At 43.9% G+C, this 13,874-nt stretch overlaps 1 protein-coding gene across 1 annotated transcript in view; it reads right to left on the reverse strand.

The window, feature by feature from the left end:
• Positions 1–13,874, reverse strand: part of thsd7ab (thrombospondin, type I, domain containing 7Ab) — a gene marked incomplete at its 5' end in the record, with an annotated part of 323,450 nt that overhangs the window by 167,551 nt on the left and 142,025 nt on the right. The window contains 1 exon segment of the mRNA XM_084336532.1: positions 4,860–5,676. Within this exon segment, the coding sequence (XP_084192658.1) occupies positions 4,860–5,676 (817 nt within the window).

Here is a 13,874-nt window from a genome sequence, read left to right on the forward strand (position 1 = left end):
TGTGTGTATTGAGCCGTACTGTATTGTACCCATTCTGCAATCTGTTAATACAATTTTCATTCAATCAGTCACCGTCTGTACAAGGATGTTGAGGATGTTCTATGATGGTGGTGGCGGGCGCCTTCTTGTACGCTGTGACCTGCTGGGGCAGCGGTCTGAGAGCAGGGGACGCAAACAGGCTGGATAATCTGGTCAGAAAGGCCAGTAGCGTGGTTGGGGTGGAGCTGGACTCTTTAGCGAGGGTGGCAGAGAGGAGGAGCCTTGCTAAGCTCCAGGCCATCAGGGAAAACCCCTCCCACCCACTATACACAGACTTGGCTGACAGCAGGAGCATGTTCAGTGCTAGACTAACACTCCCTAAATGTAGCACTGAACGGCACAGGAAGTCCTTCATTCCGACAGCCATCAGACTTTACAATGCATCACTGTGCCTCACTGCATCACTGAGCACAGAGTGACAGTTACCATCTTCCTGGACTTTTACTTTTGAAACAACACTGTGCAATATTACACTTACTGTAGACTTCTGTATATTTTTACTGTATATTTCTTACTGTATATTTTATTCTATTCTTATTCTTAGGCAATTTGTTTTCTTATTCTTATTCGTGACTTTGTTCTGTCTAAATGTTTAATGTGAGCGATTTGTAGTGTAAAATTTCCCTCGGGATAATTAAAGTATTTCTATTCTATTCTAATATATATATATATTGTATTAAAAATATATGCACACTCGAGCTGCTAGAGGTCGCCAAAGTGCCGGTGGGCAAATCGTCCTCAAGAGGGCCCACATGTGTGTTAACACATTGTGCGCCAAGAACGGCGTAAATCGTTATTGCCCGCCATGCGTTGAACGCCAACAAAGGCGTATCACGTGTTTGGGATGCGTGAATATTAAAGGCAACCAACTTGTGTTCGGCTTTTCTCTGATTGGCCGCGCCCCCCCGCCCCCACGCGCAGGCAAGCGCAGCCGTCCCACGTCCCAAATGAAATCCAAAGAGCAAGCGCGGCAGCGCGGCAGCGCGGGCAACCAACTTCTGTAGTCTTGGGCTGCTGTTCCAACGCACTTGTGTTGGGCTGCGGTAGCAGTGGAGCGCTGCTGACTGATTATTATGTTTCGCGTTTTTAACAACCAACGGTAGATTCACTCGTCACTGTACATGTATAAACAAAGCCCATACAGTTATGAAATAATTGAAAATGGGGGACCCTGATGTAAACAAGACAAACGTCTTTCTCAGGTCTGCATCCCCTTAACAATTGTATGTATTGAGCCGTACTGTATTGTACCCATTCTGCAATCTGTTAAATAAAGTTTTCATTCATTCATTCATTCACTATCTGACTCTTAATAATAAACACTAGTGTTAGGACTATCTGACTCTTACTAATAAACACTGTGTTAGGACTATAAACACTGTTAGGACTATCTGACTCTTAATAATAAACACTGTTACAGTGTTAGGACTATCTCGAGTCACGCGTCACTACTGTAACTAGAAACTCTGGGTGTCACTGTACATCAGTAACGTTATTTCGCGTTTTTAACGTCAGCGGGGCGATGCGGTGGTTTGTCGCCGGCTTCCGTGCGCCGCCCGCGGCTTGACTCGGTTCAGCGTTCACCCTGATGTAAAGTAGCGATTTTTATTGTTTTGTCATGACAACCCAATTACATAATCCAACATATGTGTAAAGAAACAACATATTCCAGTTAACGGTATATTTTTTAATGATTCATTACGGTATAAATTAGGTTAACTGGAGCTGTGGAGGCTCCTTGCTGAAGAGCCAGCGGGGCAATGCGGTTGTTCATTCACCGGCTTCCGTGCGCCTCCCGCGGCTTGACTCGGTTCAGCGTTCACCCTGATGTAAAGTAGCGATTTTTATTGTTTTGTCATGACAACCCAATTACATAATCCAACATATGTGTAAAGAAACAACATATTCCAGTTAACGGTATATTTTTTAATGATTCATTACGGTATAAATTAGGTTAACTGGAGCTGTGGAGGCTCCTTGCTGAAGAGCCAGCGGGGCAATGCGGTTGTTCATTCACCGGCTTCCGTGCGCCTCCCGCGGCTTGACTCGGTTCAGCGTTCACCCTGATGTAAAGTAGCGATTTTTATTGTTTTGTCATGAAAACCCAATTACATAATCCAACATATGTGTAAAGAAACAACATATTCCAGTTAACGGTATATTTTTTAATGATTCATTACGGTATAAATTAGGTTAACTGGAGCTGTGGAAACTATTATCTTAAATTATGGCTATGTGTCTAATATGGCTGTCTCAAACACAAGGACCTGGGGGAGCCTCATGCGCATGCGCGGCTCTCTGCCGCGACTCTCTTGTCTCTCTTGTCTCTCTTGCCGCAAGGCCGCGTGCTAGTGGATTGATTGATTGGCCGTGTGGCCAATCAGAGAAACGCTGAACGAAAAGCTGAACACAAGTTGGTTGCCTTTAATATTCACGCGTTTGGGATCAATATAAAACATTTTCGCCATGGCATTCATAATTCATCCAGCCTCCCTCCGGATCGCAGCTGGACCCTGTTCTGATATTGCAACATCTCAATACCGCCGCCTGGTGGATGGTCGGGCGAGTTACACTCACGCCAAACCGGAAGTGGCGATCGGTGCATTGAGGAAATTCCTCCACCAGAGATATATTGTGGCGTGGATCAATATACACACTCGAGTGCATTTGGATCGCTTTCGAAACGCAATAATCGATATGATTTCGGCATTTATTGCGTCATACAAACCGGAAATTGATCTAGCAGATCGACGTCAAATAATTGGGATATTTTTCCTCCACTCTCATCGACGAATGGTAAGAGGAATATAACGTTATTTTCAGCCCGATTGTTCATTTCTTTGTTTGCAATCAGTCTGATCAATATATCAACCCCATACTAAATAAAGCCGTTACTGACGATCAAGGAATTATAAACGACCCCCCCCCCCTTTCCTTCATGCATGCTGAAGCATAATGTATACCGATCATATACATTTGAATTTTTTAATATAGCGTGTATAGGAAAGAAACGCCAATCGATAATCTATCCTTCAGGGCCTATAACTAGCGTTTTTGGAATTACAGCAGAAAAGCTTAAAAACATACTCATATTCTCGACGGTATTAACACAACAATGTATGAATGAAAAAATATAACGTTCCCACATCTGGAACGATAGATACCCGTTGTTGAATGGGCCATACATATCCGAGGACTTGACATGGACCACACACATTAACAGTGTTGTGAAGAAGGCACGACAACGCCTCTACTTCCTCAGGCGCCTAAGGAAGTTCCAAGTCAGCCAGAAGATCCTTAAGAACTTCTACTCATGTACAATAGAGAGCATCTTGACCGGCAACATCACCTCCTGGTTTGGGAATAGCACTGCACAAGACCAAAGCAGACTACAAAGAGTGACACGTTCAGCCGAACGCACAATTGGAGGGGGGCTCCCCACCCTCCAGAACATTTACTACAAGCGTTGCAAGGGCAAGGCTAAGAGAATCATTAAAGACTCCAGTCACCCGAACAACTGCCTCTTTGAACTGCTGCGGTCAGGCAAGCGATACAGGAGTCTCAAGGCGAGCACAGAAAGACTCAGAAGAAGCTTCTATCCCCAGGCCATCAGGCTGCTAAACGAACAATGAATGAACACTACACAACAACAACCACCAAACGCACATAGCACACACATCCACACGCACACACTCACTTTAAACAAACACACTGTAGCACCCACTCCACACACTTATAGCACACACCCACTTTAAACAAACACACTGTAGCACCCACTCCCCACACTTTATATTTATGGATGAAGGATTGCACTACAACTCGTACACCTTACTGTAAATTGTACCTAAAATTGTACCTCATCCCATTTCTGCTTTGCACTAGATAGTACTGTACATTAGTACACTGCATAGTATTGTGTATTGTATATTATATGGTAACTCAGAACATTGTACATATGTCTATACCGAACACTGTGACCTCATTTTCTTCTTCTAAATTCATGCTATATTATGTTATTATGTTATTTGATACTATCTTGTCTAGCACAGTCTCTGGAGCGTAACAGTAAGAAGCATTTTGTATGAAAGTATTCTGTACTTCTGTATGACAACTATTAAAGAACTTGAACTTGAACTTGAGATATATAGCTATAATATTTAAAAAGTTATAGCCCTGCAAAGAAGGTAAACATCTCCATAGGCTTACAGCAGTGGCAGAGAGGGCATAATGATTGGCACAATGCATGGCACCCAATGTGTTAAGGTAAGGTTAAATAAAAAAATAAAAAGGGGGGGGGGGATCAGACATCCAGAACACAGAGAAATCATTTTTAGTTTTTTTAAAGTATTTTCCAAACTGCCGGCCAAGATTCATCTTTAAAAAATAAGCGCAGATGCATCTTTGAAAGCAGACCTGAAATGATAGCAGTGCACCATTGCTCTTGACAGTGGAACAGAGACACAAAGAACTAGCTATCCTCCCCTGCTATCCCTGTTATACACTGGCAGGGACAAGAAAAACATATTTACGGCATGGCCTTCTAACGCATCACAGCCAGACATCAAAGATGCAAACTGACGTGAAGCACGGCGTGCTAAATAAATATATAAACATCCTCTCTAAGGCCTGCTGGGATTATGTGGTGGATCATTGCCTGTTATTCAAGGACAACCAATATCTTTCACTCCCCTCCTGAGATGATCGTGGAGCTCTCACCAGTGCTCTTAAGTGAGAGCAGTGTAGGCCTAATATCATATGGAACACTGGATGAAAGATATATTAGTAATTTTCACAAAATTACATAAAATATTGCCACTCACTGGAGTCCAGCGGTGCTCCCATTTCTGTGTGCGCAGACCACTTGACGAGTCTGGTAGCCCACTTGGATGTCCCAGAATGGGCTCTCCTGCCGGTTCAGACGGTTCCTGGTCCGTTTCTTCTGGATAAGCTCCCTGGTCTCAGGATCTTTGACCCCTGGCACTTTACCTTTCCTGCGCTTCACCTGGCGCACCGGCCGAGTCTGCGGAATAGCACAGAGGCTCCAGGGCCCGATCCTCAGGCTGTACATCCCCTCTGGCCCCTTGCAACTTCCCAGGTTACAGGTCTGGAACTCTGTCATGTTGGGACAGCCGGACCCTCCAAAAAGCGGAGGGACCAGGACGCTGCGGATCCTGTTCACAAGGCCCGTCCCGCAGGTTTTGGAGCAGGAGGTCCAAGGGGAGTACTCGGACACCACACAGTCCTGCGGACAGGGGATCAGGCACGCCTGCTCCAGGCGAGGTTTGGGCTCAAAGTATTCGCAGATGGCATCATCTGCTGGCGATCCGTCCGACTTCAGAATGCAACCCACCTCCCGAGTCTGAATGCCCTCCTCGCCCCCGGTGCACACGGAGGGCCGCTGGGAGCCAAAGGTAATTGCAGACACTGGCACACATTCGTTCCAGGCACCCAGTCGCCAGTCATAGAGGTCCTTGTGCCAGTCGCACACGCGGAAACAGTTGCGCTGGTTGGAAGGCCGCTGGTTCTGCTCACAGTTGGTGTGGAGAGTCGTCCAGCCGTCCACGTGGGCACACCACACCGCACGGCTCTGGCTGCCACCCGGGCCGCAGTCGCTGCCCATACATCTGCCCCATGGCCCTGGAGGACACAAACACAGACAGAGGTTACAAGGAGAACATGAATCGATCAAAGAGTAAACTTTGAAAGTCAAAGATAGTCCCTGATGTACTGCGAAGTGACTTCTTTATTAACGTAGAATCCATAAATAATTTTGTTATGTGGAGTTTTAGAGATTCAATATTCCGGCATTTGAGTATGGATCATTTAGAGAGAGAGGGGGAAAAAAGCAAACAAAGTGATGAAAACGTCAGCTGATGAAGCAAGACATTGAATTAGCCAACCTCTAGCAGGTGCGGTGAGGAAATCAATGAGGATCGATAACGTCCTGGTAAAACCTTGCAGAGCCCTCAAAGACTCCAACAGACAAATTACATTTACAACACGCGTGAGAGAGATTAGTGCAGCCTGTGTGACTTTCACCACGGCATCAAACTTCTCCATGTCTGAAACAAGCTGTGGCCTAATAGCTGCTCCACAGTCATGCACCTGCACATAATCTGTGGCCACGTTGTGCTCCGGCACTGTTATCCACAGGCTACCGATCGCACAGAGTGAGAGAGAAGCAAGGGGGAATAATTTGACGGCTTTGCCTTGCACTAACTTCAACCCCACACAGCCGATGGGTTGTATTAAACTCTGGCCCGGGCTGAGTGGCACCCGATTGGACACAGGGGTGGGTGGGGGTTTGCGCAGAGTTTACCCATTGAAGGCCAGCCAATTGACCCCAGTATAGCGCTAGAGGAACCCCCGTCTGGCAGGGACACAGGAGGGTATTTCCTGGCAATTATTGGGCTCAATCGCCTCAGACGACAGCCTATTAGCAGCCTCATCTCCCCTCCCAGCTGCTGCTGTGGCTGGCAGGATCTGACTTCAATCAGCATGTCAGCATGTCCACGGGAGCTCCGGAGCACAGCGCACACGGCTGCTTTATATCCCACTCTATCAGTGCGGCAGATCAATGTCCTGCTGTAGGAGTGGACTACACGTGTATCATAAATGTTTGTGATTCAGGGCTTGTCCAGGCTCCCGTTCAGCCCACAGATTAGATCGGACTGAACCATGTTTAATAGCCTTTAGGAACGGGGTGTCTGGGGGTATATTCAGCACAAAAAATATGGGGGGTAAAATTATCTGGAGCGTTCTCCAACACTAAATGCTCTCCGCTGATTGTCTGAGTCAATGAAATCCTAGCCATATTTCTAGAGTTACTTTGAAGCGTTCCCTTTGCAGCGTAGTGTTGTGAGATCCTGGTAATGATGAAACAGCCAAACGGTCTCCGGAGCCAGTATTGGTTTATTCATGTAGAGAAAGAAAATATACTGTAGCACACATGTCCATTGTAGCTCAATATCCTCTAATCAAACCCATCAAATCCAACTTGAAATGTCTGAGTCCTATGGTGGATCATGTGGTGATCAAAGAACTGAGAGAGAATGTTTAGACGTTGAGTCAACAACATTCTTTTTTTTGGGTAAATGTTTATATTTCAAATGAGAGACACAAATCCACAAAACTGAAGTAAAACCACATGAGTCAAATTTACACTTTCACAAATACCCACAGGGCTCAATGTATCGCGTACCATAAAGTACACAGTCCACTCTGAGCATTAGACAGGGTCTGGAGTGTAACATCACCACTGTTGGAGTGAGAGTGTGATCTCTCTGCACCCCCTGTGTCCATTTAATGAACAGCCATTTTGTTTCCCCCAGCGGGTTCGGCCTCACTGAGGGACGGCTCGCAGTGTTGTTCTCTCGATGGTTTTTGCTTATTATTGATCAAGATCCACAGCGTCTCACAGACAGCAGCTGGCGTCCTGCCAAGGTCAGGGTTCATCTTAGAGTCGTCCTTGTTGTCTGACAGGTACTTTGAGTCCTACTGCCAGCAACTCTGTCCTGACTTAAAGTGCATTGCGCTCAACAAATCAATGTGTCTGTCATTTATGGCCGCGTGGAAAGGTCCTCTAAATATGCATTAGCGGGTGGGTTTACTTTATGTATTTGCAGTCCGTGCTTGAAGTGGGCCGGTACGTACTGGTGTTACACCAAAATCTGTGACTGCAGAGGCCGCTGTTGCACATTTTCTGCATGTGTGTTAGGGCTGGGCGATTAATCGAAAAAAATCGCGATCTCGATTCATAGACCTATGCAATCTAATTTCTAAATTATGAAGATTATTTTTATTAAAAAAAATATATATATTTTTTTTTACTTTACTTTTTAAATTATGATGATTCTGACTTGAGTTATTTTGTATGTTACAATACTTGTAAGTTTAAGTCAACCACTTTCATATATGTTATGTTTTAGTTTAAGTCAAGCACTTTCATATATGTTATGTTGTCTGTTTAAAAAAGAGAACGGGCATGAAGCTACTCCTAAACATTGGATTACCATCACTCCCTGTCCAGTGCATGTACAGTAATCGCTGGTTGTTATGGAGAAAGAGGCAATTTTAGTGCATTATGCTAACCACCCCAGGCATGGTGTCCGTCAGTAGAAAGTAAATCAAATCTATTTCTGTTTATTATTACAAAATGTTATGAAATTTAACTACAAATTGCATGCACAGCGTGACATTTGCATTACCTAATCTTAAAACTCTTTTAGAATAGGACAACATTAACTTGTTATTAATTTAGTTAATTTATTAACTGTTAAGTAGACTAGCATACCGTTTTACAGATTTTACTGTAAGGAAACATACAAATAAACACTAATTGATGAACCAGCACATGTACCCATGTACAGTCGTCAGAATATGTGACCCCACTGTACCTTCACAGTAAATTTGTCAAAACACAAAACATGTTTTCAGGTGATGTGTCATCTTCTCACACGCATTTGATTCAACCCTTAATTTATACTAAAAAGTTGAGGTTTCCCTCATTTACAAGGCTGTTGAGATTACGGGCATATTAAAAATAGATAAAAGATTATTAAATCTGCTTAGACAATAATAAAAACAGGCACAGACTGAAGCAGGGAGATTTGTAGGGTATTGCTTTTTAACAAGAGTTGAAGATCATTCCAAGAAGCTGGGGCATTAAGACAAAAGGCTGACTTTCCAAGTTCAGTCTGTACTCTGGGGACCTTACTGTAATCATAAGCCAGTCATTTGCACAAAGGTATTCATGTCTGGGATCAGCAGAGAGCCAGCGACACAAGTCACCATTTCTGACAGCTGTAGTCAGAAAATGTGAGACCACTGTACCTGCATAATAATTTAGTCAAACAGCAAACAAATGTTTTCATGTGCTGTGTCATCCTCTCACTTTCATTTGCACAAAGGTATTCATGTCTGGGATCAGTAGAGAGCCAGCAACACAAGTCACCATTTCTGACAGCTGTAGTCAGAACCAAGCAAAACCTTTTATGTCCTTACCCTGTGTATTTATATTATAATATAATTAGAACAAGTGATGCATGCAAAATTATATTACAAAATATTTCTTAGGCCATATTTTCATCAGAACCAGAAGTGGTTCTAGGAGTTTTGGTTTGGGTCTAAGCTCAGACCATGTGAGGCTGTGTCCCACACCAAACTGTCTTTTGGTCCCTGCTGTTCTGCCTGGAACACTACTGCCTAAATGTAATAATTTTGTTTAATTTAATAAAGCAATAGTTCCGGCGTCTGGTCTATTTTATCCACGCTCTGTGAGTGAATCTGACATATACCAGATTACAAAAACATAAAAACTGGATAAACAAACCCATTAAGGTTTTAATATGTCAGTTGTATATCATTCAAGCTACAGATGAAGTGGGCTATGATGTTTTAGGGGGTTTGTCAGTCAAAGGGATACATTCTATGGTTCAGCACCTTGGAGAGCAAATTTTATGTTCGAAAAATGAATATGTCCAGGGCTCCAAACAGTAGGGATGCCCCGATCGATCGGCCACCGATCGTTATCGGCCGATAATCAGTATAAATATGCGATCGGTGATCGGTGATAATGCTTTATTTTCGCCGATCGTCAAAGCCGATCTCACTCGCTGTCGCTGAGTTCTGTCTCAGACACCGGGAGCTGTGCGGCGTCTGCTCATCCCTCCAGCCCCTCCCGCACGCATGTAAACACGGGTCTAGTAGTCTAGTGGGACGGGACATGGGAGGACGGCGTCTCCCTGAGCTAACATTAGCTTAGCTACCGTTACAAAATGACCCAGTCAACTATTCACTTTTAGTTTAATACATGATGAGGCATTGTCTAACCGAACGGTATCTAGCCGGCCAGCTACCGATAGCTCCTGACATCAACAAACGCTCCATCAAGTCTAGTAGAGACGTGTATACCTGTTAGCTGTTAGCTGTTAGCTGTTAGCTCACGTTAGCGCAAGTTAGTTCACTGTTCAAAACGAAATGTCCCATTGAACTAAATAATTCACTGAGGCGTTGTATTAACGTTATATATCCGGCTAGCAGTAGTCACAGATAGCTCCTGATATCAATGTCTTATAACACTGATTCGATGCGTATTCGAGCTGAGGGCTTGCTGAATGTGATATGATCACAGTAACGTTATACCAATAGGGTCCATCTGCAGAGCAGGAGAATCCTTGCCGTAGCTCGAGGCTACTCAAGTATAGGGTCCAGGTGCAGCTCCGGAGAATCCTGGCTGTAGCTGGAGGCTACTAGAGTACACACAGACAGTGGAACTTGTTGCGTGGTGGCGATGTCTCGCAGATAATACAAGTACAAGTCTAATTATATAATATATATATTTTATAAAAAATAAATAAATAATTTATTTTTTATATAAAATTAAATTAAAAAAGATTTAATCAAAAACGATCGGTATCGGATCGGTATCGGCCGATATGGCTCACGACGATCGGTGATTGGTATCGGTGGCAAAAAACGTGATCGGGGCATCCCTACCAAACAGGAAAACACAGCTTCCCTATAGGTGACTTTTGTTGGCAGACATGATGAAGGTGTCGGAACCAAAAAGGGCATGCTGGGAAATAACAATTTTCTGCGCCTAAATAAAGAAAAAATCTGCCGCCATGCATCTACAGTAATACTTTTAGTGAAGAAATTATATCAGCCACCATCTATGCCAGCGTATGACAGCTTTGTTGGATTGTGAATCAGACATTCCTACCTGAGATATGTGAACACAAAGATCCTGGGGGACTGTGCCTGAATGTGTGAAGACCTGTGCAGAGACATTCTGGTGTGAACAGCCAGAGCTGCAGCAGTTCAGTTAGGAAGCCGTTCTGCTGGCAGTGTCCCTGGAGTCATCTCTCCACACACTGTGGCAGCAGCAAGGGTTGGGGACGGTCTCCACTTAAATTAATTACATTTCCTGATGATTATAGATTCTTTCCCCTGTCAGAAAGATTCGGGGCGACAGTGGATCAGGAGGCTCAGGAGGTCGAGCGGTCGTCTGGTAATCAGAAAGTTCCCGGTTCGATTCCCGCTCCTCCCGGGCACCGTGTCAAAGTGTCCTTGAGTAAGACAATTAACCCCTAATTGCTCCTGATGAGCAGGTTGGCACCTTGCATGGTTGCCTCTGCCGGGGTGTGAATGTGTGAGTGAATGGGTCAAATGTGAGGAACAATAATTGTAAAGTGCTTTGAATAAAAGCGCTACATACAGTAAATGCACCATTTACCATTTTAGTCAAAAAACATTCAAAGCCCAATGCTGTTGAGACAGAGGAGCCTCTTAGGCCGTAAGGTGAAGCCTGTTATCGTTTCATCCCGTTCCCACCTCGGCGGACTACGCAATTTTCACTCTGGGTGAAAGATATATTGGTGTAGATTTAGGAATAAAAAGTTCTCCATTTACAATCCTGTCCGTTTTGCACAATCATAATTTTAAAGTCAGGACTAGATCTTTCCTCGCGAATGGATACTTGGTCACCGCGTAGATATATATGATGTAATTGGTGCGAGTTCTGTCACATGTCTTGCGCTCGACCAATAGCAGCTCTCTTTGTTACCAGGATATGGCCATTGGGCGACAACAAATAATATTTATTTAATATTATGACATCCACAGAGTAACGTTACATCTCGACGAGTATTATATGCATCTCACGTCCGTTCAGAAAGAACGTGTACAAAATGTTACACAGACACGGTGGGATAGATATAGAAACTGTGTCGAATGGTGGCTTAACTTCACCTACCAGGCGAGAATCATACCATTGCGGAGACATACAAACATTGTTTAGAGATCGATTTTGCCAATGTTCCTGCTAGATGCTGGCTTTCACGCTACTTGTTTTATTGACAAAAAGTGCCTGGATACAGCTGAGAAACGGGCCACAACGTGTTCTGCAGCTCAATATGTGGATACACTATTTGATGCTGTGCTGAGAGACAGTGTTTTTATAGTTTACATAACTAGCATTCTAGTTTTCTTCAGATACTGTATGCCATCTAGTTTTATTGTTTACAGTGATGTTTATGTAGCTCTGCTAGTTCATAGTGATGTTTAAAGTATGTTAGCTGTCAGAACCAATGCTTGTGTTACCCTCACCCCCCCCCCCCCCCCCCACACACACACACACACAGTTTTCTTCAGATACTGTATGCCATCTAGTTAGCCCCCCCTCCCCCAGGGGTGCATGCTAGCTCTATTGTCCTAGTCACTAGGACCTAGTGTGTGTGGGGGGAGGAAGAGGTGAGGGTACCACAAGCATTGGTTCTGAAAGCTAACATACTTTAACTCATTCAGCGCCAGCGATTATCCCCATCCCTGTAGTCAATGTAGCCACACTTTAAAAGATAGGCATTTTCACTGTACGTCACGATCAGGGAGCGAAATTAACTTTTTGACTCACCGGCCAGTGGCGGGTAGATGGGAAGAGTCTACCCGCCAAGCATATTTCTTACCTGCCAAAATTTTTTTGATTAAAAAAAAATATATATATATATTTTATATAAAAAAAAATTGAAATAAAATATATATTATATAATCATACTTGTAGTTGTATTATCTGCGAGACATCGCCACCACGCAATAAGTCAAAATGCTTGCTATCTGCAAACAGCTCCACTGTCTGTGTGTATACTTGAGTAGCCTCCAGCTCCAGCAAGGATTCTCCGGCCCTGCAGCTAGACCCTATATTCAGCTAGACCCTACATTCAGCATGCAAGGATTCTCCGGCGATGCAGCTGGACCCTATTTATAACGTTACGGTTATTTTGTCAAATCACATTCAACATGCCCTCAGCTAGAATACGCATTCAATCAATGTTATAAGACATTGATATCAGGAGCTATCTGTAGCTACTGCTAGCCCGGTAGATAACGTTAAGACAATTTAGTTTACTGGGACAGATAAGATCTAACGTGAGCTAGCTAAGCTAGCTAACGAGGGAACGGAGGTATTATGCACTCGAGTCGACTATTGCTGGAGCATTTGTTGATATCAGCAGCTATCAGTAGCTAGCCAGCTAGATACCGTTAGACAATGCCTCGTCATGTATTAAACTAAAAGTGAATAGTTGACTGGGTCATTGTTTAAACAGTAACGGTAGCTCAGCCCGCATATCGCAATGGTGGCGTTTCAGGAAGTAAACAAGCCAAATGAGAGCTTCCGATTGGTCATTTGCTTTCTTTCTCATGAAACCAGTCACGTCACTCTACTGTGATTGGACCGTTGACTTGAGTGCAATGTGGGACTTGTAGTTTTTTAACAATCTCGCGGCGGAGAAAAAAAGACGAGAGCGGCTATAATCTGTACTCGCACAATCAAAATAAGAGTATCGTTATGAACTACACGTCTACACGCCACACGGCGGGCAGCCCTCTAAGTGTCAAGCGCCAAAGGTAAAAACTGACCGCCCCTGGCGGGCGGCAGGCTTTAGTTTCGGTCCCTGGTCACGATGTTTGCAGAGCTATATCTATTTTCTACACGATATTATTTCCAAATCAAAGGTATATAATAGGTATTATGTTTCATCATGAAGGCATTGTGATGCTCTGATCGTCAGCAACGGCATACGTTTTGAATACTACATATGTTGATCGTTGCGATCGATGTGAAATCCTTGTAGGATCAAAGTAGGATTGATGTCGTATAGTCCTTACCCTTGCTAGGAGTTATTCCAAAATGAATATTCAAATTGTCTGATCGCGATTTCCAGTATTGATGTCCATCGGGTCCCTGACATGAAATGGCACAAAATATGCATCAAGTGTGCTGGACGTGTTCCAAGTTGCTCGAATAAAGCTTTTCACTTGCCCGGGTCCAAATTCTC

The sequence above is a fragment of the Notolepis coatsorum genome (genome assembly GCF_963971535.1).
Source record: "Notolepis coatsorum genome assembly, chromosome: 19".
NCBI lineage: Eukaryota > Metazoa > Chordata > Actinopteri > Aulopiformes > Paralepididae > Notolepis > Notolepis coatsorum.